Below are 21687 nucleotides of genomic sequence, written 5' to 3' on the forward strand. Positions count from 1 at the left end.
CCCTGAAAAAAAGACTGGATCCAACTGTAAGATGAACCTGAGCATTAGGTCTGTGTAGGCTTCTGTGATGTCCATAAGGGTGTGACAGGTGGGAGTGTGGCTGCGCTCAGATTACAACATCATCGCAGCCATTAAAAGTATGAAGGAGAGCAATGCAGGGTGATATGGAGGCGAGCGACGCAGGGTTATATGAAGGAGAGCAATGCAGGGTGATATGGAGGCGAGCGACGCAGGGTTATATGAAGGAGAGCAATGCAGGGTGATATGGAGGCGAGCGACGCAGGGTGATATGGAGGAGAGCGATGCAGGGTTATATGGAGGAGAGCGATGCAGGGTTATATGGAGGAGAGCGATGCAGGGTTATATGGAGGAGAGCGATGCAGGGTTATATGAAGGAGAGCGACGCAGGGTTATATGGAGGAGAGCGATGCAGGGTTATATGAAGGAGAGCGACGCAGGGTTATATGGAGGAGAGCGACGCAGGGTTATATGGAGAGCGACGCAGGGTTATATGGAGAAGAGCGACGCAGAGTTATATGGAGGAGAGCGATGCAGGGTGATATGGAGGAGAGCGACGCAGGGTTATACGGAGGAGAGCGATGCAGGGTTATATGGAGGAGAGCGACGCAGGGTTATACGGAGGAGAGCGATGCAGGGTTATATGGAGGAGAGCGACGCAGGGTTATATGGAGAGCGACGCAGGGTTATATGGAGAAGAGCGACGCAGAGTTATATGGAGGAGAGCGATGCAGGGTGATATTGAGGAGAGTGATGCAGGGTTATATGAAGGAGAGCGATGCAGGGTTATATGGAGGAGAGCGACGCAGGGATATATGAAGGAGAGCGATGCAGGGTTATATGAAGGAGAGCGATGCAGGGTTATATGGAGGAGAGCGACGCAGGGATATATTGAGGAGAGTGACGCAGGGTTATATGGAGGAGAGCGACGCAGGGTTATATGAAGGAGAGCGACGCAGGGTTATACGGAGGAAAGCGATGCAGGGTTATATGGAGGAGAGCGATTCAGGGTGATATGGAGGAGAGCGATTCAGGGTTATGTCATGTGGGTGTTGATCATCTCTATATAACATAATGGCTGCAATGATGCAATCACAACTTGTCACTCATGTAGGAGAGCGAGACGTGAGAGAAAATGTAAATCAGCAGTAATTACACAAGAGGAGAGGTCCGGGGTCATATTCTCCGTCAGTCAGGCCGAAAACTGGAGAAAAGTTAGAAGGAACCAGTCAGGCAATTCACACCGTGGGCAGTACGAGTCAGGGGTCCCGGCTGCACGACTGCAGACATCTATGGTTTTCTTTGAAAAACTTTCATGTGTCAGCGAAAAGAAAAGTTGAAAATCCTGGTAACGGGACCACAGCCGGAGACGAGACTGGTCCGGGCAACTACTCCCAGCGCTGCTTCAGGCGACACCGGTCGGGGCAGCACTGGACTTGTCTCGTCTCCGGCTGAGGTCCTTGGCCGCATCTTCAACTTTTGCTTTCTCTGTAACTATGGCGCATTACAGAGAATTGTGCCACCAGGATCTGATTCATGATGCCCACTGACAAGTTCCTTGTAAGAAAAACTACTCATGACTTCCACATATGATCGGGGGATTACATAAAACATTGCGCTATTCCGGAAGGACGATAAATACCTTGGATGATTTTTGCTTCTTCTTTTGCTTTTTACTAAGTCTATAAAGAGAAATGCAAATATTAATATAGTGATACCCAGAAATAAAAGCATCCGATCGATGCAGCATCGCGGCCTCCAGAGCTGGACATATCGCAGCGACTGCTGACAGCGCAGGGGAGACATCGCCAGCAGCTGCTGCTGACAATCACCAGAGGAGCCAATTACAGACCACCAGGCGAGCACAGGGGAGACATCGCCAGCAGCCGCTGCTGACAATCACCAGAGGAGCCAATTACAGACCACCAGGCGAGCACAGGGGAGACATCGCCAGCAGCCGCTGCTGACAATCACCAGAGGAGCCGATTACACATGTATTATTCTGATACATTTCACCCTTCAGGGGATTTTTCTTTTCATAAATTCATCTGTTTCGGGCTTAAAAACAAGAAAACATTTTTGCAGTTGGGATTCATTACACATGTTGCACCCATTGCCTCCTGTAGACTGTACTGAAATGGTGCAACATTTCTAATGAAAACCAATTGCAAAAATGTGGGGTTTGTTTAACCCAAAAAAGGAACATTCTGGTGAAATAAGTTACTGACTAGGTGAAAACTACGAGGGCAGTCAGGGTGCGACCAGGAAGCCCCCATGGATGACTGAGAATGGGGGTCCCAGGTACATGGAGCAGTGGTAGAGCGACGTACATCAGCCCCACAGATTGTCACAACGTGTGAAATCCGCTCTATTACAATAAATGAGGGACCCCAATCTGGATAGGCGATAACTACGATGACTGTGGGGGTCCTACTATGAGACCACTGTCCATCAAACGATTGTCACCCATGTGATGCATAAGTGATGCCCTGATATTACCAGGCACAGACTTCTGGACCCATTTCCAACATAAAAATCAGTAGGCCTCCGCTGCCGCCATGTGCAGTGTGTGTAGTTACTTGGGTTTGGGGGTCTCCTCTGCCTTCTCCTCCTCTTCCTCAGAGAGAATTGCATCTTCCCCATCCACCACACAGCTCTCCTCCTCTCCTACGGACGTGCTGAACTCTTCCTCCTCTGCCTCCAGCTGCTGCCGCAGGAGGGCGACCATCTCCCGGTGCTTCTTAGACTTCTCATGATTTCTCATCCTGGTTCATTGAAAGAAAAAACATAATGGATTGATAAACAGGAAAACCAAAGAGGGGCAATGCGCGACCACACGGGGGCAAAGCATGACCACACGGGGGCAAAGCACAACCACACGGGGTGCAAAGCACGACCACATGGGGGCAAAGCACGACCACACGAGGGCAAAGCACGACCACACGGGGCAAAGCAAGACCACACGGGGTGCAAAGCAAGACCACACGGGGTGCAAAGCACGACCACACGGGGTGCAAAGCACGACCACACGTGGGCAAAGCACGACCACACGTGGGCAAAGCACGACCACACGGGGGCAAAGCAAGACCACACGGGGGCAAAGCAAGACCACACGGGAGCGCCAAACATGGGGAAAAGCATGACCACCGGGGCAGCCGCACATGGGAGCAAAGCATGACCACATGGGGGTGCCACACACAGGGCAAAGCACGACCACACGTGGGCAAAGCACGACCACACGAGGGCAAAGCACGACCACACGAGGGCAAAGCACGACCACACGAGGGCAAAGCACGACCACACGAGGGCAAAGCACGACCACACGAGGGCAAAGCACGACCACACGAGGGCAAAGCACGACCACACGAGGGCAAAGCACGACCACACGGGGGCAAAGCACGACCACACGGGGGCAAAGCACGACCACACGGGAGCAAAGCACGACCACACGGGGTGCAAAGCACGACCACACAGGGGCAAAGCACGACCACACAGGGGCAAAGCACGACCACACAGGGGCAAAGCACGACCACACAGGGGCAAAGCACGACCACACAGGGGCAAAGCACGACCACATGGGGGTGCCACACACATGGCAAAGCACGACCACACGAGGGCAAAGCACGACCACACGGAGGCAAAGCACGACCACACGGGGGCAAAGCACGACCACATGGGTTTGCCACACACAGGGCAAAGCACGACCACACCGGGGCAAAGCACGACCACATGGGGGTGCCACACACAGGGCAAAGCACGACCACACGAAGGCAAAGCACAATCACAAGGGAGCAAAGCAAGACCACACGGGGGCAAAGCACGACCACACAGGGGCACCAAACATGGGGCAAAGCATGACCACCGGGGCAGCCGCACATGAGCGAAAAGCACGACCACGTGGGGGTGCCACACACAGGGCAAAGCACGACCACACGGGAGCAAAGCAAGACCACACGGGGGCAAAGCACGACCACACGGGGGCAAAGCACGACCACACGGGGGCAAAGCACGACCACACGGGGGCAAAGCACGACCACACGGGGGCAAAGCACGACCACACGGGGGCAAAGCACGACCACACGGGGGCAAAGCACGACCACACGGGGGCAAAGCACGACCACACGGGGGCAAAGCACGACCACACGGGGGCAAAGCACGACCACACAGGGGCAAAGCACGACCACACGGGGGTGCCACACACAGGGCAAAGCACGGCCACATGGGGGGCAAAGCACGACCACATGGGGGCAAAGCATGACCACATGGAGGTGCCACACACAGGGGCAAAGCACGACCACACGGGGGGGCAAAGCACAACCACACGGGAGCGCCAAACACGGGGCAAAGCATGACCACCGGGGCAGCCGCACATGGGAGCAAAGCACGACCACATGGGGGTGCCACACACACAGGGCAAAGCACGACCACACGGCGGCACCACACGGGGGCAAAGGACGACCACACAGGGGCGCCACACACAGGGGCAAAGCATGACTACACACGGGGGCACTATTAACCTTCTGATAAACTACAGCTGCTATATATAACATTTCTCACCCCCAATATTTTATAAATCGTTTTCTCCTAAAATGGGGAAGAGATTAGCAGGATTTGTAATAAAGTCTGTTGTGTCTGAGCCATATTGCATCCGTCAGCTGTAAATTACAAGCGGTCTGCCCTGGTGACTCCATCAGCATCGCACACGATCAGGGGGGCCCAACAAGAAGCCATAGGAGTGAGAGGCCTAGATATGGCGCCAGGTCTGCGGTGCCCGTCTATTGGGCTGTGCCACAGGACACAGGTATCACTGCGGTCGCCATTCACAGCCCGATAGAAAGTTCTGGAGAATTTATTAAAGTGGTAAACTAATTGTCATATTGCATTTCATGGACGAGGGCGGCAGGGAGAAAGGATCACTGTTTTGTGACTGACAGTGCGGGCGCTCGTCGGGGACATACTCACGCTTTTTCGGACTGGCACACTTTGTCACATGCCGGACAGTACAGATCGTCGTACAGTAACTCTTCTTCGTCGTCCTCATCGCTGCCACGATCTGCAGAAAGGAAAAACAGAATGGAATAAAATGGGGGCTCCTGGTCGGTAAAGGTCCCAATGTGGGCCCACTCTCCAAATACCCCTGCCTTCTCCGGAGGGCCGCTGGTGCCGATAATCTCCCCGCTTACCATTCTGCTGTTCTTCCATCTCCTCCTCGTCGTCCTCCGAGCCGTCACCAAACTCCTTGTCGTACTGCGCCTCCATCTGCTGCAGCGCCTTCTCCAGCTCGGACGTGGCCACCCAGCTCTGCTCCTTGTACTGTCCGGCCAGCCTGTAACACCGAGCGCTTACATTAACGCCTGAAGGCCAACACTTAACCCCTTCACCACCGCGCCATTTTCCAATTTTTGCGCTTTAGTTTTTACGCTCCCTTTCTTCCCAGAGCCATGAGACTTTTATTTTCCGTCCTCATAACCGTATGGGACCTTGTTTTTTTTGCGGGACGAGTTGTAAAAGTGCAATCCCACAACTGTTTTGTTTTTGTTCATTTAACATGTTTGCTCACTAAATGCTAAAACTGACCTGACATTATGATTCTCCAGGTCATTACGAGTTCACAAACACCAAACATGTCTAGGTTATTTTTTTTTTATCTAAGTGGTGAAAAAAAAAAAGGTTTTGTTTTTTTAATTTATTTTTTTTTTTAAATCAAAATTGCTTTTGTTGCCATTTTTAGCGTTTCCAATTTTTGGGTTCTGTGGCTGAGTGAGGGCTTACTTGTCCGCCCTGAGATGAGGTTTTCATTGATATAATTTTGGGGTAGATACAATGTTTTGATCAACCGTTATACCATTTTATTTTAATGTTGCCGTGACCAAAAACTGTAATTCTGGAGTTTTTCTTTTCATTTTACGCCATTTACCAATTGGATACAATAACGTTATATTTTGATAGATCGGGTGATTCTGAACACAGCGATATAAAGTGTGTGTGTGTGTGTGTGTGTGTGTGTGTATATACTGTATATATATTTTATTGTTTTATTTTTAATGAGGCAAAAGGGGGGTGATCTGAACTTGTTTTTTAAACTTTTTCTTTTTATTGACTTCAATAATCTCCTTAGTAGTCTTGAAGCTGCGATCATCTACCCACTTGTGCTGTGTATAGTGATGATTCGGTCCTTTTATCGTGTAGCAGAAATCATCATCATCTCCTATGAACTCTGGCCACAAGTCGGCGTTTACAGAAGATTCACAATGACAGGCACGGGGGTCTTCTACAGATCTCCGGATGTCATGAGTTTAACACACTGGCGTCATGTGATCATATAACAGGGGCGCCGATGGGTGGGACTTGTGATGCGCTTCCAGTCGATACTTTAAATGCCGCCATCAGATCCACCCGTGGCTGTTAGAGGCACTTGATGGATAATTATATCAGACAAAAGTGCGGGGAAAGATGCAAGCTCAGCGCCGGAGCCAACATCAAAGGCAGGGACAGGACATATGAAGTATATATACGTTAAAGTTCGTGAAGGGGGTACAGGAACAGTACATTATAAAATGATAAATACATATCCTGCCATCACATCAGACCTTTCCTTTACCGCTACAGTAAACTCATGTCCCAGTACGGAATCAGCACTGGACCTGTGTGATAAACCCAGGACTAAAAGTGGCGCCAGAATAACATGACTTATGTGTTGCTTCATTTACAGGGTTCCCTTAGTTCAGAGCCCAGCAATTATATAGTGATGGCCACCATGGCAATAAGCTGCACAACGGAGGTGGAGGGGACTACAAGTACCGGGTATGATGCGGGGAGACGCTCGCCTCCATTACCCCCTTCTCAGCCGACTTACTTTGCGTTCTGTATCTTCTGCTGCCTTCGCATCTCTTCCACCTTCTTGGCCTTCTCCGCGTTCTGCTCTTCCACCAGTTTCCTGTGGGCATGGACTCTCTTGTCCCTCTTCCTGACGAAGGCCACCAGTTCCCGGACCAGCTCGTTGCGCTCTCGTCGCGCCTTGTCCCGCATCTTCTTGTTCTCCTTCTCCATGGCTCTCTTCTCCCAGCGGTTGGAGGCCTGCCTGGTGTCGTACTCTTCTTTCCAGGCAAAGTTCTTCGCCGTACAGAAGCTCTGCCAGTAGGCGTAGAACGGGTGCACCACCTGCGCTCAGCGATAAGGAGCAAAACCGCACATAGTGAGTGTAATAATGCAACAACACAGGAGGACAGATGGAGAAAAAATATATATATATATCAGATCAGCCGGCGCCCTCACCGATCAGCTGAGACCATGTCTGCATACAGAGAAGTGTGCGCCATTTATATCCGGTGACCATGGCACCAGGTATGAGCTGATCGGCGGGGTTGCCGGCTGTCAGACCCCCACCAATATGACACTGAAGACCTTTCCTAAGGACTGTCTATTACCAGACTACATGACTGTAAACATATGGGCTCACATTCAGGTCTATATAACTGTCAAGGTTACGTGTACATTACCGGGTGACTTTTGGCTCCAAGTCATGGGAGGTAGACATAACTAAGTGTACGGCGCAGAATGTAACGTGTCATAGTCCCCCAAGAGGCACCGACGGGGCGCCACTGTCCCCCAAGAGGCACCGACGGGGCGCCACATCATGGGAGGCAGACAGACCGCAGTGTATGGCGTATAACGTACCGTGTCAGTCTCCCAAGAGGTCCCGCCAGGCCCCACTTCTAGTCCAAGAGGTCCCGACAGGGCCAGTCTCCCGCCCCAAGAAGTCCCGTCGGGGCGCCACATTATGGGAGACAGACAGACCACAGTGTACGGCGAAGAACGTACCATGTCATAGTCCCCCAAGAGGTCCCGACGGGCCCCACTTCGAGTCCAAGAGGTCCCGACGGGGCCACTCCCCCCCCCCCCCCCCAGAGGTCCCGATGGGGCGTCACTCCCCCCCCCCCCCCCCCCCCAAGAGGCCCCGAGGGGGCGCCACATCATGGGAGACAGACAGACCGCAGTGTGACGTACCGTGTCATAGTCGCTCTGAGAGTCTCCAAACCCCGGGTATTCCTCTCCTTCATCGTTTATCTTAGTTTCCATTTCTTCCTTCACTATCAGGTCAAAGATGTGTCTGTACACGGCGTAGAAGCCCTAAAACAGAAGAGCGTGAGATAATAAGGGAGAATCGAGTGTCACATCCAGCATCTCGCACAATAAGGCTATGTTTGCACAGGAAAAACACCGCAAAACCTCCACATGTGGCCACAGGCTGATAATACACAGGACTATGAAGGAGTCACTGTGGGTGAAGGCTACATCGCTATATTAACTTAAATGCTTCTATTTTGGGCTAAAAAAATCTTTTCTATTGGTTTTTATTAAAAATGTTGCAGCGTTTGGCTTTTACGAGCTCACTGATGGATTCTTAGTGAACTCTGAGGCCAGTTATGGGCAGGAAAGGAAAAGAGATTGAAAAAAAAAAAAAAACACAAACAGTGCAAAATTATTAATGAACATAATTCCTATAAAAAAAAAGTATGCAAATGAAAGTGTGTTTTACGCCTCCATCAGTGAGCTGCACCCTGGGATTCATTAGAGAGTGGCTTCCATCTTCCCCGGCCGTTACCTTCTCGTCATCTCCATAACCGGAGTAACAGGTGACTGTGAAGTACTGGACCAGGTCCAAGCTGTCGTCCTGGTAGTCGCCGTCCACGCCGCCTTTTAACAGCGCGTCTCTGTGGTTGTCGTACCTGGGGGAGAAGATGGGACATAAAGGACAGCGGTGAGGTCTGTGAATGACGGGACTGAGAGCTGGGGCACCACGCTGATCCCGCGAGAGGGGCACACCAGTGATGGGTGGAGGTGCGGGTGTCGGACCCCCTCATCAATATACGAGCCCTGGACAGCCCCTTTAATAGAAGTGGGTGTGCGGCGCCTGTACCCGGATCCCACACGTACCAGGCGCGCTCCTGGGGGTCACTGATCACATCGTAGGCCGCCTGGATCAACTTGAACTGTTCTGCTGCTTCCTCCGGGTTATCCAAATTTTTATCTGTGAGAGACAGAGACCGAGCTCAGAACAAAGATATACAATATACACACGACCCGACACATCACCGCGGCGTCATCAGCACAAAATGGGAGAGAACAATGACAATCCTTTCTTTAAAGGACACAAAAGTCAACGTGGAGATGATTAGAGAAAATAGTGGGGTCAAATCAACGTCCCACCGTAAGATTGAGGGAGGAAGCGAGGTCCGACAGTGCCTGTGTATACAGTTGTGTTACAGCGGCCTCCTCCTATATCCTCATTACTCAGGTGGAGATTTTATTGGCACCAATATTGAGCACAAATTACCGTACATTTTATTTGACTTTTATTAAAAGCTGCTATGAGATTTATTTATTTTTTTTGTGCTTATAAGAAGCAGCTGACCGGCTCACAAGTAGATGCTTGGGATTGGCCAGCAAACGAGTAGCAGGCAATAGCAAAAAAAAACAAAAAACAACACTCCTGCACCAGCAGTCCCATGTAATCTTTTCTTTCCCTTATTGCTGCACATTGAACTCTTCCTATAACTCCACAAATACATAAAAGAAAAATCCATCAAACTGTCTGAAATCACAACGCAAAAACTATACAAATTGTCACCTTTAATCTGGAGCTACATGGCGACAAGGCCCGCTGACCCCGGGGGGGGGGGGGGGGGGTCCCCATGCCACCCCACTAACCCCAATGCCGCCCCACTGACCCGAGGGTGTCACCATGCCGCCCCACTAACCCCAATGCCGCCCCACTAACCCCAGAGGGGGTCCCCATGCCGCCCCACTGACCCCAGAGGGGGTCCCCCGCAAACGCCCCACTGACCCCAGAAAAGGGCCCCGCCAAAGCCCCACTGACTATTTTGCAGCTCTGATTTTACTGATAAATTTTGCAGTAAGTACAACAGCCAAACTTGCATCAAGATCTATGGGAAGCGTCGGGGGCGACTTGCAGGGAGATCTACGGGAAGCGTCGGGGGCGACTTGCAGGGAGATCTACGGGAAGCGTCGGGGGCGACTAGCAGGGAGATCTACGGGAAGCGTCGGGGGCGACTTGCAGGGAGATCTACGGGAAGCGTCGGGGGCGACTTGCAGGGAGATCTACGGGAAGCGTCGGGGGCGACTTGCAGGGAGATCTACGGGAAGCGTCGGGGGCGACTTGCAGGGAGATCTACGGGAAGCGTCGGGGGCGACTTGCAGGGAGATCTACGGGAAGCGTCGGGGGCGACTTGCAGGGAGATCTACGGGAAGCGTCGGGGGCGACTTGCAGGGAGATCTACGGGAAGCGTCGGGGGCGACTTGCAGGGAGATCTACGGGAAGCGTCGGGGGCGACTTGCAGGGAGATCTACGGGAAGCGTCGGGGGCGACTTGCAGGGAGATCTACGGGAAGCGTCGGGGGCGACTTGCAGGGAGATCTACGGGAAGCGTCGGGGGCGACTTGCAGGGAGATCTACGGGAAGCGTCGGGGGCGACTTGCAGGGAGATCTACGGGAAGCGTCGGGGGCGACTTGCAGGGAGATCTACGGGAAGCGTCGGGGGCGACTTGCAGGGAGATCTACGGGAAGCGTCGGGGGCGACTTGCAGGGAGATCTACGGGAAGCGTCGGGGGCGACTTGCAGGGAGATCTACGGGAAGCGTCGGGGGCGACTTGCAGGGAGATCTACGGGAAGCGTCGGGGGCGACTTGCAGGGAGATCTACGGGAAGCGTCGGGGGCGACTTGCAGGGAGATCTACGGGAAGCGTCGGGGGCGACTTGCAGGGAGATCTACGGGAAGCGTCGGGGGCGACTTGCAGGGAGATCTACGGGAAGCGTCGGGGGCGACTTGCAGGGAGATCTACGGGAGGCGTCGGGGGCGACTTGCAGGGAGATCTACGGGAGGCGTCGGGGGCGACTTGCAGGGAGATCTACGGGAAGCGTCGGGGGCGACTTGCAGGGAGATCTACGGGAGGCGTCGGGGGCGACTTGCAGGGAGATCTACGGGAGGCGTCGGGGGCGACTTGCAGGGAGATCTACGGGAGGCGTCGGGGGCGACTTGCAGGGAGATCTACGGGAGGCGTCGGGGGCGACTTGCAGGGAGATCTACGGGAGGCGTCGGGGGCGACTTGCAGGGAGATCTACGGGAGGCGTCGGGGGCGACTTGCATGGAGATCTACGGGAGGCGTCGGGGGCGACTTGCAGGGAGATCTACGGGAAGCGTCGGGGGCGACTTGCTGGGAGATCTACGGGAAGCGTCGGGGGCGACTTGCAGGGAGATCTACGGGAAGCGCCGGGGGCGACTTGCAGGGAGATCTACGGGAAGCGTCGGGGGCGACTTGCAGGGAGATCTACGGGAAGCGTCGGGGGCGACTTGCAGGGAGATCTACGGGAAGCGTCGGGGGCGACTTGCAGGGAGATCTACGGGAAGCGTCGGGGGCGACTTGCAGGGAGATCTACGGGAAGCGTCGGGGGCGACTTGCAGGGAGATCTACGGGAAGCGTCGGGGGCGACTTGCAGGGAGATCTACGGGAAGCGTCGGGGGCGACTTGCAGGGAGATCTACGGGAAGCGTCGGGGGCGACTTGCAGGGAGATCTACGGGAAGCGTCGGGGGCGACTTGCAGGGAGATCTACGGGAAGCGTCGGGGGCGACTTGCAGGGAGATCTACGGGAAGCGTCGGGGGCGACTTGCAGGGAGATCTACGGGAAGCGTCGGGGGCGACTTGCAGGGAGATCTACGGGAAGCGTCGGGGGCGACTTGCAGGGAGATCTACGGGAAGCGTCGGGGGCGACTTGCAGGGAGATCTACGGGAAGCGTCGGGGGCGACTTGCAGGGAGATCTACGGGAAGCGTCGGGGGCGACTTGCAGGGAGATCTACGGGAAGCGTCGGGGGCGACTTGCAGGGAGATCTACGGGAAGCGTCGGGGGCGACTTGCAGGGAGATCTACGGGAAGCGTCGGGGGCGACTTGCAGGGAGATCTACGGGAAGCGTCGGGGGCGACTTGCGACCAGTCGCAAAACCTGACACCTCTGGGAATATTTGCGAGTCGGTGTCGCAGGGAATCACTACACCAAGGGCTTCCTGCATTTGCTTCTTTAGCCGCGACACGATCCGCCGTGTGACCGAGGGTCTCTGGAGCCGCTGCTGCATCACAGCACAACATAAAGGGGGTCACATCCCCACCCTGAGGGCAGCGAGCGATCACACAACTGCCGGTCACCGAGATCACATAATCACCTGTGTCACTGATTAACTGCTGCTCTCAAAGGGTTAATCAGAGGCGATGCTGAGCCGGCACCAGACGTGCACAGAGGATTTAAGGAAAGGGTTAAAGGGAACCTGTCAGCAGGACTGACCCCGGACAGAAGTCATATAAACCCCTCCCCCTGTTGTATGCAAATGATGTCTCAAGAGTCCAGTGGGCGTAATCAAGAGGCTCCCTCTATGCTTAGCTCCTCCCTTGGTGCGCTGAGTGACACAAATGCCACCAATAACCTCAGAATAGCGCAGGACGCGTCACCAGACGCGACCATGGCGGCAGCAGGATCTCAGCTTCTGGGAGCATTGAGTTATTGGGGGAAATAAATCTTACATGTAATCACACCATCACAGAATGAGCAGTGGACTGCCCCTTTAAGAAATGTCCCTTTAAGACCGCCTCACCCGGATGCCACCGCAGCGCCAGCTTCCTGTACGCCCTCTTCAGGTCATCGTCCGTGCAGTCCCTGCGGACCCCGAGCACCTCGTAGTGACACCGCATCGCTCGCACAACTCGCCGGCTGACCCCGCAGCACACGTGTGCCCTAACCCGGAAGTGGAAAGCCACAGCTCCGCCCTCTGCCTGTCACCTGGGTAACCGTCGCAGTATTCTCCCAGAATCCACCTAAACTGTGCTCTCTGCGCCTGCGCGGTTACATCACTAGCTGGACCCTTGCTAAGGAGAATAGAGTGTCTCATGTGGGTCCTCGCTGCAGGCGCCATGTTTGCTGCGTCTGATACAAGTTCTCTGCGGTGACTGCGTCTTCTCAAACATGGCTGACACCGACTGGTCGTGCTGACATCGGCTTGTGGAGCTCCGGGGCTGGTGAAAACCGCAATTGGAAGGAGACGGTGACAGGTGCGTGCTGCCTGCTGGGACTTGTAGTACTGCTGGTTTTATACTTATTGCACATTGTTACTGGGGTCCAGCGGGCGCCAATGTGGAGTCGTAAAGCGAGTAACGTATTGGGCAAAGTGTTGCAAAAAGTTTGCACCAGAGGAGAAAGTGGTCACCTGTGTGGTGATAAAAGGTGTCAGCACTCAGTCAGTGGAGCCAGAAGATGGTCAGGGGGACAGATCCTCACGTCTATGGTCGGCGGGTGCCCGTGTCTGTGGTTGGCGGGGTCCCGTGTCTGTGGTCCGCGGGGTCCCGTGTCTGTGGTCGGCGGGGTCCCGTGTCTGTGGTCGGCGGGGTCCCGTGTCTGTGGTCGGCGGGGTCCCGTGTCTGTGGTCGGCGGGGTCCCGTGTCTGTGGTCGGCGGGGTCCCGTGTCTGTGGTCGGCTGGGTCCCGTGTCTGTGGTCGGCGGGGTCCCGTGTCTGTGGTCGGCGGGGTCCCGTGTCTGTGGTCGGCGGGGTCCCGTGTCTGTGGTCGGCGGGGTCCCGTGTCTGTGGTCGGCGGGGTCCCGTGTCTGTGGTCGGCGGGGTCCCGTGTCTGTGGTCGGCGGGGTCCCGTGTCTGTGGTCGGCGGGGTCCCGTGTCTGTGGTCGGCGGGGTCCCGTGTCTGTGGTCGGCGGGGTCCCGTGTCTGTGGTCGGCGGGGTCCCGTGTCTGTGGTCGGCGGGGTCCCGTGATGCTCCGTCTCCTTTATTCACCCCTTCCTCCGCTCTCCTTCTGTCCAGGTCTCCGGCGATGTCGTTCTTCTCGCAGTCGGACGAGTACGTGTTCTCCTGCAGCCTGGACAACGTCCGCAACCTCTCCAACATCCTGAAGGCCATTCACTTCAAGGACCACGCGTCCTGCTTCGCCACCAGCAACGGCCTCAAAGTCACGGTGGAAAATGCTAAGTGCTTGCAGGCCAACGCCTTCATACAGGTGGGAGGCGCCATCGCGCTGCTCGTCATAATCTGCCGTGTGCAGACAATGAGCAAAACGTCCCACACTGATACATTGTGACAAACCAGCAGCGAGATCAGTGCACGGTCTACACTGGATACAACCGAGCGTTCTGTCCCTGAATGGAAAGTTGTGTTTCATTCACTGACAGCAAGCGGAGATTTTACAGACATTGAGGAATTTGAGAAGCGCAGGCAGCAGACACACCACATTAGATGGCAGTCACACGACGCCCGGCCGCAGACTTACGACATTAGATGGCGGTCACACGACGCCCGGCCGCAGCCACCCGACATTAGATGGCGGTCACACGACGCCCGGCCGCAGCCACCCGACATTAGATGGCGGTCACACGACACCCGGCCGCAGCCACCCGACATTAGATGGCGGTCACACGACACCCGGCCGCAGACACAGGACATTAGATGGCACTCACACGACGCCCGGCCGCAGCCACCCGACATTAGATGGCAGTCACACGACACCCGGCCAGAGACACAGGACATTAGATGGCAGTCACACGCCGCCCGGCCGCAGCCACCCGACATTAGATGGCAGTCACACGACACCCGGCCGCAGACACACGACATTAGATGGCGGTCACACGACGCCCGTCCGCAGCCACCCGACATTAGATGGCAGTCACACGACACCCGGCCGCAGCCACCCGACATTAGATGGCGGTCACACGACGCCCGGCCGCAGCCACCCGACATTAGATGGCAGTCACACGACACCCGGCCGCAGACACACGACATTAGATGGCGGTCACACGACGCCCGTCCGCAGACACACGACATTAGATGGCGGTCACACGACACCCGGCCGCAGCCACCCGACATTAGATGGCAGTCACACGACGCCCGGCCGCAGACACAGGACATTAGATGGCAGTCACACGACACCCGGCCGCAGACACAGGACATTAGATGGCAGTCACACGACACCCGGCCGCAGCCACCCGACATTAGATGGCAGTCACACGACACCCGGCCGCAGACACAGGACATTAGATGGCAGTCACACGACACCCGGCCGCAGCCACCCGACATTAGATGGCAGTCACACGACACCCGGCCACAGACACAGGACATTAGATGGCAGTCACACGCCGCCCGGCCGCAGCCACACGACATTAGATGGCGGTCACACGACACCCGGCCGCAGACACAGGACATTAGATGGCAGTCACACGACACCCGGCCGCAGCCACCCGACATTAGATGGCAGTCACACGACACCCGGCCACAGACACAGGACATTAGATGGCAGTCACACGCCGCCCGGCCGCAGCCACCCGACATTAGATGGCAGTCACACGACACCCGGCCGCAGACACAGGACATTAGATGGCAGTCACACGACACCCGGCCGCAGCCACCCGACATTAGATGGCGGTCACACGACACCCGGCCGCAGCCACCCGACATTAGATGGCGGTCACACGACACCCGGCCGCAGACACAGGACATTAGATGGCAGTCACACGACACCCGGCCGCAGCCACCCGACATTAGATGGCAGTCACACGACACCCGGCCGCAGACACAGGACATTAGATGGCAGTCACACGACACCCGGCCGCAGCCACCCGACATTAGATGGCAGTCACACGACACCCGGCCACAGACACAGGACATTAGATGGCAGTCACACGCCGCCCGGCCGCAGCCACACGACATTAGATGGCGGTCACACGACACCCGGCCGCAGACACAGGACATTAGATGGCAGTCACACGACACCCGGCCGCAGCCACCCGACATTAGATGGCAGTCACACGACACCCGGCCACAGACACAGGACATTAGATGGCAGTCACACGCCGCCCGGCCGCAGCCACCCGACATTAGATGGCAGTCACACGACACCCGGCCGCAGACACAGGACATTAGATGGCAGTCACACGACACCCGGCCACAGACACAGGACATTAGATGGCAGTCACACGACACCCGGCCGCAGACACAGGACATTAGATGGCGGTCACACGACACCCGGCCACAGACACAGGACATTAGATGGCAGTCACACGACACCCGGCCACAGACACAGGACATTAGATGGCAGTCACACGACACCCGGCCGCAGCCACCCGACATTAGATGGCAGTCACACGACACCCGGCCACAGACACAGGACATTAGATGGCAGTCACACGACACCCGGCCGCAGCCACCCGACATTAGATGGCAGTCACACGACGCCCGGCCGCAGACACAGGACATTAGATGGCAGTCACACGACGCCCGGTCGCAGACACAGGACATTAGATGGCAGTCACACGACGCCCGGTCGCAGACTTACCACATTAGATGGCAGTCACACGACACCCGGCCACAGACACGCGACATTAGATGGCAGTCACACGACGCCCGGCCGCAGACACAGGACATTAGATGGCAGTCACACGACGCCCGGCCGCAGACACACGACATTAGATGGCAGTCACACGACACCCGGCCGCAGCCACCCGACATTAGATGGCAGTCACACGATGCCCGGCCGCAGACACACGACATTAGATGGCAGTCACACGACACCCGGCCGCAGCCACCCGACATTAGATGGCGGTCACACGCCGCCCGGCCGCAGACTTACGACATTAGATGGCGGTGACACGCCGCCCGGCCGCAGACACACGACATTAGATGGCAGTCACACGACACCCGGCCACAGACACAGGACATTAGATGGCAGTCACACGACACCCGGCCGCAGACACAGGACATTAGATGGCGGTCACACGACACCCGGCCACAGACACAGGACATTAGATGGCAGTCACACGACACCCGGCCACAGACACAGGACATTAGATGGCAGTCACACGACACCCGGCCGCAGCCACCCGACATTAGATGGCAGTCACACGACACCCGGCCACAGACACAGGACATTAGATGGCAGTCACACGACACCCGGCCGCAGACACAGGACATTAGATGGCGGTCACACGACACCCGGCCACAGACACAGGACATTAGATGGCAGTCACACGACACCCGGCCACAGACACAGGACATTAGATGGCAGTCACACGACACCCGGCCGCAGCCACCCGACATTAGATGGCAGTCACACGACACCCGGCCACAGACACAGGACATTAGATGGCAGTCACACGACACCCGGCCGCAGCCACCCGACATTAGATGGCAGTCACACGACGCCCGGCCGCAGACACAGGACATTAGATGGCAGTCACACGACGCCCGGTCGCAGACACAGGACATTAGATGGCAGTCACACGACGCCCGGTCGCAGACTTACCACATTAGATGGCAGTCACACGACACCCGGCCACAGACACGCGACATTAGATGGCAGTCACACGACGCCCGGCCGCAGACACAGGACATTAGATGGCAGTCACACGACGCCCGGCCGCAGACACACGACATTAGATGGCAGTCACACGACACCCGGCCGCAGCCACCCGACATTAGATGGCAGTCACACGATGCCCGGCCGCAGACACACGACATTAGATGGCAGTCACACGACACCCGGCCGCAGCCACCCGACATTAGATGGCGGTCACACGCCGCCCGGCCGCAGACTTACGACATTAGATGGCGGTGACACGCCGCCCGGCCGCAGACACACGACATTAGATGGCAGTCACACGACACCCGGCCGCAGACACACGACATTAGATGGCAGTCACACGCCGCCCGGCCGCAGACACACGACATTAGATGGCAGTCACACGCCGCCCGGCCGCAGACACACGACATTAGATGGCAGTCACACGACGCCCGGCCGCAGACACACGACATTAGATGGCAGTCACACGATGCCTGGCCGCAGACTTACGACATTAGATGGCAGTCACACGACGCCCGTGGTCTTGTCTGTAGCGTCACCATCTTGTCCTCCTTTATCCACCAGGCCGGGATATTCCAGGAATTCAACGTCCGGGAGGACTCTGTCGTGTTTCGCATCAATCTGACTGTCCTCCTCGACTGCTTGACTATTTTCGGGGCCGGTGCTGTACCAGGTGATTATACTCCGGGTATAGAGCGGGGATATGGAGAAGACGCCCCTATATTCATCCTGATCCTCCTGGTTCTTCTGATCTGCTGCATTCCCTATGTGTTCTCTGTCTTTCTTCCAGCCACCTGCACGGCCCTGAAGATGGGCTACCGGGGCTACGGCCACCCCCTCACCTTATTCCTGGAGGAAGGCGGGGTGGTGACGGTGTGTAAGATTCTTACCCAGGAGCCCGAGGAGACGCTGGACTTCGATTTCTGCAGCACCGACGTCCTGAATAAGATCATCCTGCAGTCGGAGGGGCTGAGAGAGGCGTTCTCCGAGCTGGACATGAGCAGCGACTTCCTGCAGATCACCATGTCTCCGGACAAGCCCTACCTGAGGTGCGGACCATGCCGCCTGCCCCTTTATCACGCCGCCATTTTCTGTTTTGCTCTTTTTTTTTTCCTCCTCTTCTTCCCGGAGCCATAACTTTTTTTTTTTTATATTTCCGTCCTCATGAGATTCGTTGTCGTTTTTTGCAGCTTTCGATTACCTCATTGAATTCTCCATATAATGTGCAGTCAAATTGCCCCCAAAAATTACAATTCCGCCATTTTTTCTTGGTTTGTTTTTGATTTTGTGAGGGGACAACATAATTCTCCGAGCTTAGACATTGTACCTCCAACGCTCCTCACAGCTGAGGTTTCGCCACAGTTACCTCTCCTCTAGAGATTAGGAAATGGCTTAGACACACGGACGACATATTTTAGGTGCACCGAGACATTGTAGCAAATTATCAGCAGAGACGCTTCTGGTGATCCCAGAGGATTTTTTTTTTTGCACTGGATACCATTGTAACGACCCCTCAGCTCATCGGTGTACGTAGAAATCCTGGGACCACCTAGCAAAAGTCAGAATTTGTCTGCACCGCTGTTACTCCCTCCATGGGCCCCTGATTTCATGGATCCCATGGGGTCACAGACGGGGCTCTTCATATAACCTATTAGATGCTAAGGTTGCAGTTCATCACAGCATTTAAGGGGTTATGATGCCTCGCTAGGAGCCCGCTCCAATTACAGCAGCCGAAAAAATAAACGAAATTTCTGTATTAGATCCTGATCTATTCTCATCCTCGTAGACTCTCCACATTCGGGAATGCCGGCAGCGCCCACCTGGATTATCCCAAGGACTCCGACCTGATCGAAGCGTTTCACTGCAGCCAGACACAGACCAACAGGTGAGATGGCGGAGCGAGGGTCACCGGCGGTCACCGCTCCTCCTGCAGCCAATGTTTGTCCTTCACTGGCCATCTAGTGGCCGTTCTCAGTACTGCAGCTCAGGTCCCATTCACATTAATAAGAGCCGAGCTGCAGTACCGGGAATGGCCACCACACAGTGACAGAGCCAGCAGCGCAGGACATCCACTGCCGCCAGATAAGACACATGTTGTTTTGTCTCTTTTCTGCTGCAGGTATAAGATCTCCCTGCTGAAGCCATCCACCAAGGCGCTGGCCCTCTCCTGCAAGGTGTCCATCCGCACCGACAGCCGAGGCTTCCTGTCGCTGCAGTACATGGTCAGGAACGAGGACGGCCAGATCTGCTTCGTGGAGTATTACTGCTCCCCGGATGAGGATCTGCAGGAAGGAGACTCCTAACGGCACGCCGACTCTTTAAAGGGGTCGTCCGGAGACTTGGATCTGTAAGAAATAGCAAATTATGTGCTACTTACCTGCCTTACCGAGCTCAGGACAGGCGTCACCCATCAACCAGCTGACAGACCGCTGCAGCCAATCACAGTCTGGTCATCTTAAAACATCCAATAATGTGCTGCTTGGGTCGGCGGTCCGGCGACTGATTGTATGGATCATTCTTTCTCTGTTTTTAGAGCTGAAGTTTTGTTCCAATTGCATCCAGTATGGGGAGGTCCTTCTGTGCTTTCAATTCTGCTGGTTTCAAGACCAATTTACTGCCTGATATAAAGGATGACTGAGCTGTTTTATAGGGGATGTAAATGACTAAGATACTGATGACCTAATGTTAGAAAAGGAGGTCCGATGTCCGGGAGCCCCCCGTCATCACAGTGTATGAAGCCAAAGCAGCACAGCGCCTTCCACTTTGTTGTGGCCGTTGCCGGTATTTCAGCTTAGCTACTATTGACCTGAATGTGATCTGAGCTGCAGTACTGATAACGGCCACTAGATGGAGTATGGCGCTTTGCTGTCTCAGCTCAGGACGCCGCCATATATGACGACCTCCCTTTCTGCGCTCGTACATATATATTTTTGTATTTTATAAAAAGTAATATTTTTCAATGTAAGTTTTTTTCCTCCAATAAATATTTATAAATAAATCCTGTAAATATCTGTAGTAACGTATTTTTATGTATTGCGCCCGATCCACAATTACTTTGTACGTATTGCTGTCTCTGTCCCCCATACTTTACCCTGCAGCACCGCTTGGTCACATTAGCTGCTGTTTATAAACTCCTGAGTTTTAAAGGGACGTGGCCTTTTTCTAAGGCGATAGCGTTTATTACTTTAGGATATGCCATCACTTTGTGATCGGTGGGGTCTGACTGCTCTGACCAAACCCCCCCCCCAATCCTGAGAATAAGGGGCTAGGGAGGTCCCCAAAATTATATGATCACGGATCGCCTCCTAGATGGAAGTACCCTTGTAAAAAGAGGAGTCTGTGTGACAGCCCAACGCTACCGGTCAGGGGATGGAAAACCGTGGGACGTCACCCATCAACCAGCCGACAGACCGCTGCAGCGATCACAGGACTGATCAATGGCAGCATGGACCGAGCAGCTGTTTACCGCTCCCTCTGTGGCTGGATGTGCACGGTGCACGGACACGAATAGCACAGCGCCACACACCGTGTAGTGGCTGTTCTCGGTACTGCAGCTCAGCTGGTCGGTGGGGCGCAGGGCGTCGGACCCCATTAATGGCTTATTCTGAGGACGCACCGAACAACCCCATAGATATTTATTCTGTGGAAGGACTTGATTACTGGAGATCCTGGGATCTGTTCTCATCGTCAGATCTGGAGGCAGAAAGGAATTTTTTTCTTGAAATATTAGATCCCATCAGTGAGCGAATAATACAGGACGGACGGCGGCTGCATCTGACAACAACGGGATACCGTGACACTACAACTCCCAGCATGCCAACATCAGTGCAATTATAGCTAATTATTGTAATTAAACTGAATGCCTTTTATTGATAATTTTAGAGATGAAAGTGATAAACGACCTGTCTGCGATGATCAGGACACATTCCACCTCTGAGAGCTGCGTCCATTCACAGACAGCAGAGATGTATCACTGCACAAAGAGTATATAGATGGCAGCCTCGTGTCCTGATATATCGCGATATTACAGAGCAGGCGCCGATAACAGGACAAGCAGGACTAATCACTGAGGGCGCTCCGCCACTGATCTCCCGGCAGTCACCAGCAGAGGGCGCTCCGCTTCAGATCTCCCCGCAGTCACCAGCAGATGGCGCTCCGCCTCATATCTCCCCTCAGTCACCAGCAGATGGCGCTCCGCCTCATATCTCCCCGCAGTCACCAGCAGATGGCGCTCCGCCTCATATCTCCCC

The 21687-nt window shown here is 55.0% G+C and overlaps 2 protein-coding genes across 4 annotated transcripts in view; one reads left to right on the forward strand and one right to left on the reverse strand.

Moving 5' to 3' along the window:
* Positions 1-12838, reverse strand: part of DNAJC21 (DnaJ heat shock protein family (Hsp40) member C21) — a 59202-nt gene extending 46364 nt beyond the window's left edge. For all 3 annotated transcript variants that reach the window (XM_069745964.1, XM_069745966.1, XM_069745965.1), the window contains exons 1-9: positions 12681-12838; positions 8956-9049; positions 8624-8747; positions 8026-8148; positions 6875-7179; positions 5202-5344; positions 4981-5071; positions 2598-2783; positions 1661-1700 (exon numbers count right to left, since the gene is read on the reverse strand). In XM_069745964.1, the coding sequence (XP_069602065.1) occupies positions 1661-1700; positions 2598-2783; positions 4981-5071; positions 5202-5344; positions 6875-7179; positions 8026-8148; positions 8624-8747; positions 8956-9049; positions 12681-12777 (1203 nt within the window). In that variant the 5' untranslated portion in view covers positions 12778-12838. The remainder of the gene's footprint in view (positions 1-1660; positions 1701-2597; positions 2784-4980; positions 5072-5201; positions 5345-6874; positions 7180-8025; positions 8149-8623; positions 8748-8955; positions 9050-12680) is intronic.
* Positions 12839-12932: 94 nt separating this feature from the next.
* RAD1 (RAD1 checkpoint DNA exonuclease) lies at positions 12933-20441 on the forward strand. The gene is made up of 6 exons (XM_069745967.1): positions 12933-13134; positions 13894-14086; positions 18002-18110; positions 18228-18486; positions 19224-19322; positions 19557-20441. The coding sequence occupies exons 2-6, from the start codon at positions 13904-13906 to the stop codon at positions 19738-19740; spliced, it is 834 nt and encodes a 277-aa protein (XP_069602068.1). The 5' UTR covers positions 12933-13134; positions 13894-13903; the 3' UTR covers positions 19741-20441.
* Positions 20442-21687: the final 1246 nt, after the last annotated feature.

Source organism: Ranitomeya imitator, chromosome 1, assembly GCF_032444005.1.
Source record: "Ranitomeya imitator isolate aRanImi1 chromosome 1, aRanImi1.pri, whole genome shotgun sequence".
Classification (NCBI taxonomy): Eukaryota; Metazoa; Chordata; class Amphibia; order Anura; family Dendrobatidae; genus Ranitomeya; species Ranitomeya imitator.

Coding starts and splice junctions, on each gene's coding strand:
- RAD1 (XM_069745967.1), top strand. CDS start 13,904: ATGTCGTTCTTCTCGCAGTCGGACGAGTACGTGTTCTCCTGCAGCCTG. Junction 18,111..18,227: donor CGGGGCCGGTGCTGTACCAG/GTGATTATACTC, acceptor TCTTTCTTCCAG/CCACCTGCACGGCCCTGAAG. Junction 19,323..19,556: donor AGCCAGACACAGACCAACAG/GTGAGATGGCGG, acceptor TTTCTGCTGCAG/GTATAAGATCTCCCTGCTGA.